Source organism: Nicotiana attenuata, chromosome 8, assembly GCF_001879085.1.
Source record: "Nicotiana attenuata strain UT chromosome 8, NIATTr2, whole genome shotgun sequence".
NCBI lineage: Eukaryota > Viridiplantae > Streptophyta > Magnoliopsida > Solanales > Solanaceae > Nicotiana > Nicotiana attenuata.
The window spans coordinates 32,845,443-32,849,122 of record NC_031996.1 but is presented as its reverse complement, the minus strand read 5'-3'; the positions used below and the strand labels follow the sequence as shown (position 1 = coordinate 32,849,122).

The 3,680-nt window shown below is 44.8% G+C and overlaps 1 protein-coding gene across 1 annotated transcript; it reads left to right on the top strand.

Moving 5' to 3' along the window:
• LOC109231637 lies at positions 264 to 1,822 on the top strand. Its single transcript, XM_019397284.1, has 2 exons — positions 264 to 1,242; positions 1,668 to 1,822. The coding sequence occupies exons 1-2, from the start codon at positions 264 to 266 to the stop codon at positions 1,820 to 1,822; spliced, it is 1,134 nt and encodes a 377-aa protein (XP_019252829.1).

Sequence of the window (3,680 nt, the reverse complement as noted above, 5' to 3'; positions counted from 1 at the left end):
TTATGGGCTGACCCATTTGATAGAAGACCAACTAATGGGCTAGTCCAATGGTATTTGGACCTTTATTTAAATCAATTTAATTGGATTTAAATAATTGACCCATTTATATTAACCCATAATATTTATTTTGACTAATATGTATTTAATATATGATAAAATCCAAATTACTAACAATACATCATCCAACTGTTGTGTGTGTCAAGAACTTGGTCGTGAAAATTGTAGACATTAATTCTCTCTCCAACTTTCAACAAAACACTCCAATGGCTCACCCCACGATCAAACCTCCATTACCCCCAGAGCCCCCGGACAAGAATGAAGTTATGGAAGTGGAAGCACCTCAGAGCTCCTACAAGGATATGCTCCTAGATAATCAACAGGGTAACCAAGAAACCTACTACGACAATGACAATCAGCTAGAACAGGCCAAAGGCAAGCATATTAAAGGCTCAATCCCCCTGTCACCTGAAGAAAAGGATCGTATATACGCTTCATGGAGGTATTCAGTCATCATAAAAGTTTTTAAGAAAAAGATGCCTTACCATTTACTACGCTCTAAGCTAGTTAACCTACGGAACCCATCCGAAACGTTAATCTTGTTTGACCTAGGATGGGATTTCTTCATAGCTAAATTTAGCTTAGAAGAGAGTATGGTCAAGGCACTTCACTTAGGGCCATGGTTTGTCTCAGGGCACTTCCTCTCAGTTAGGAAATGGGAGCCAAAATTTGTGCCCCAAGAAGCAACACTCACATCCACTGCCATCTGGACACGTTTGCCACAACTCCCAACAGAATTCTATGACAAGGCTATTCTTGAAAAGGTGGGATGGAAACTAGGTAAACTCCTAAAAATCGACCAATGCACCTCCTCTACTCTCAGAGGGAGATATGCACGCATTTGTATCCAAGTGCCACTAGAAACCCCAGTAGAAACCTCAGTCATCATAGGTGACCACAAACAATCAGTGATCTACGAAGGTGAAGGAACTTTATGCACCAGCTGTGGCAGGATAGGACACACAACCCTAAGGTGCACCTATAAAATGCATTATCCACCAGTCAATGACACACAGGATAACTCCTTCCACTCAGATAAATCACCAGAAGAAAGCGAATGGAAAACAGTCACATTCCCACGGAGGCGATCACAGAGCTCCCCAAAACAACCACCCACCAAGGAGAACAATCCTACAAATTACCAGGCAAAGGAGGTACAGGTAAAGACGTTTGAAGCAGGTCCAGGTAAATATTTTCACTCCAAAAGCTTTAACATTTTGAGCAACCCAGGCCATAACAATTCAATAAATAAAATAAACAAAAAAACAACAATAACTTTGGGCCCGTTGAGAACCCAAACAAAGGGCTGTCAAAATCAAATCATAGGCCAAACATAACCCCACCGGTACAACCCACAATGAGTACCAAAAGGAAGGTGGGTCCTGATTCGATCGACTCCCCCAAAAATCGCCCACCCCACATAAGCACTGGCCCAACCCCCAGCGGCCCAAGTACCAAATTATCGACTGACAAAAATGGGTCCCCTATTTTGTCCCAAATAGATCAACCCATTCCGGGCCCTAAGGGAACCCCACAGTCTCACTCCCCCCCTTTGTCTACCCACCCACTATCTTTCCCTCTCTCGTTAATGGTGGAAATCCTATCGACAGGCATGGTACTCGATTACCTTACCTGCAACCCTCCCAAAACGCAGTTGAAAAGACTACAACCGTTACCGTCACTTCTTCAATATCCCCAATGTAATGAGCAAGATCTCCGCCCTAAATCGAACGCCACACAGAACCCTTCCACGTCCCGAATGTGACAACAGAGGTTTAACAATGGGAGAGTCAGTCATGTTAACCCCAATCCCAACTTTTCCCAAAGAGGAAACAGAAGAAAACCCAAAATGGAAATAAAGCACCCCTACGAACACGCTTACCATCACAGCGTGCATCCACCAGTCGCACTGCCTCCGGTCCACCAACCGCCTCTTGTTGGAGGTGGTTTAACAAGGTCAGGGAGCTCTCCTACAGTCACTCTGACAACAAGAACCGGTGATGCTGATAATCCAAAATCCGGCTCACCTTGCCAAGAATCGAAGTAGGAAAGCTTCAATGAACAAAGCTCCTAATGGCGTTGGCCCCTCCTGATGGCGAGTCAATGGTCAACCTCGAATGTCCTGTCCACGGATCACAGACCCTACAACCCCTCAACTCCCACATTCTCTCAAGGCTTTCAAGCTCTTCGTTTCTTCCAGACCTATAGCGACAGGAGGACCCAGCAGCAGAACGGAGCTTTTACCCATGATCGAGCCTTCATACGGACTCGCATCAGTGTCTACCCCAAAAGAAAGCGAGCAGACCTCCACCCCTCTAAAACATCCACCAAGAGTGCCAAGCCCTAGACTTGCTGAGAAACAAGGGAATAGCAGGGAGGCGAGGGGAGCAATGTACCAAACGCCAAGAACAGAGTCGATTTCCTGGATTCGGTGAGAATCAATAGAGTCAGTTACTAAGTGAAGCGAGATTGTGTGTGTCTATGCCCCAAAAGCAGATGACCAAAGTGCAGGGCTAAGGCCTAGTTTCAGAACTCCAAACCATGGGTCAAATCAAGCCTTATCAAAATCTACACCGATACTAGATTCTGAGAGGAAAACCCCCATCAGCGACCACCAATGCCGAGCTCCCAAGAGGGAGCCCACCATCCCCACGTTTCCAAATGGATGAGTTACATCATATGGAATTTGTAGGGGTGGGAATAGGCAGAGTTCAAAAGGCACTGACAGAAATGGTTAACTTACACAAACGCCTCCATGCTGTGCTCCCTTGAAACAAAGATTGTAGATCACCAGTCACTGCCAGTGCCTGCAACTTTGACCTAGTGATCAATTCAATCACCGCGTAGTCTTGAGGTGGCATAGTTTTCTATGTGGAAAGAAGACCAAGTCGCGGTGGAAGAAGTGGCAGACACACCTCAAGGTAATCATGCATGGTTCAGGTAAGACCAAAAACATACCCCTTGGCTCTTTTTCCTACATATCTATGCTAGTCCTTTGTGCTTGTAGATAGGCAATAATGTTGTGGGAGCAAACTTAGCTACTCTCTCCAGAACTGTAAATAATAACTGGTTTATAGGGGTGACTTCAAATGAAGTCTTAAAGCTAGAGATAAAATTTGGGGGGAATCCTATTAATGCTCAGCCGGCAGTAAACAACTTCTGGGAAAATGTATCACACATGCCAGTTTAATTGACCTAGGGTATAAAGGCCAGTAAATACACATGGACAATCAAAAGGTACAAGAATATGAAGTGCCCTAATCCTAGAAAATTGATAGTGTTTTGCCAAACGAGGGTTGGATTTCTCAGTACCTCTGAGGCAACTGGCAACAACCTGACTAGGACCACTCAGACCATCTGTCCTTTAAAATTCCAAAATGGAAAGCCCACAATACCCTCCAAAATAAAAAACCCTTCAGGTTTGAAACAATGTGGGGCTAGCCACCCCTCCTTCCCCAATTAATGCCAAGCTTTTGATGCAAGCTCCTTCCAAGTCCAGTCCACTGTCAGGTTCCAAAAGAGCCCTGGCATCCATTTGGAACCACAAGTCTTTGAAAATATTTTCCAATAAGAAAAAAGACTTGTAGCCAGAATCATGCCCATCCCAGAATTCCCCTACTACC

Bases quoted from the DNA above. Each gene is read 5' to 3' on its own strand.
- LOC109231637 (XM_019397284.1), top strand. From the start codon at position 264: ATGGCTCACCCCACGATCAAACCTCCATTACCCCCAGAGCCCCCGGAC. The intron at 1,243-1,667 runs GTAAATATTTTC...TCCTATCGACAG, and splicing joins GACGTTTGAAGCAGGTCCAG to GCATGGTACTCGATTACCTT.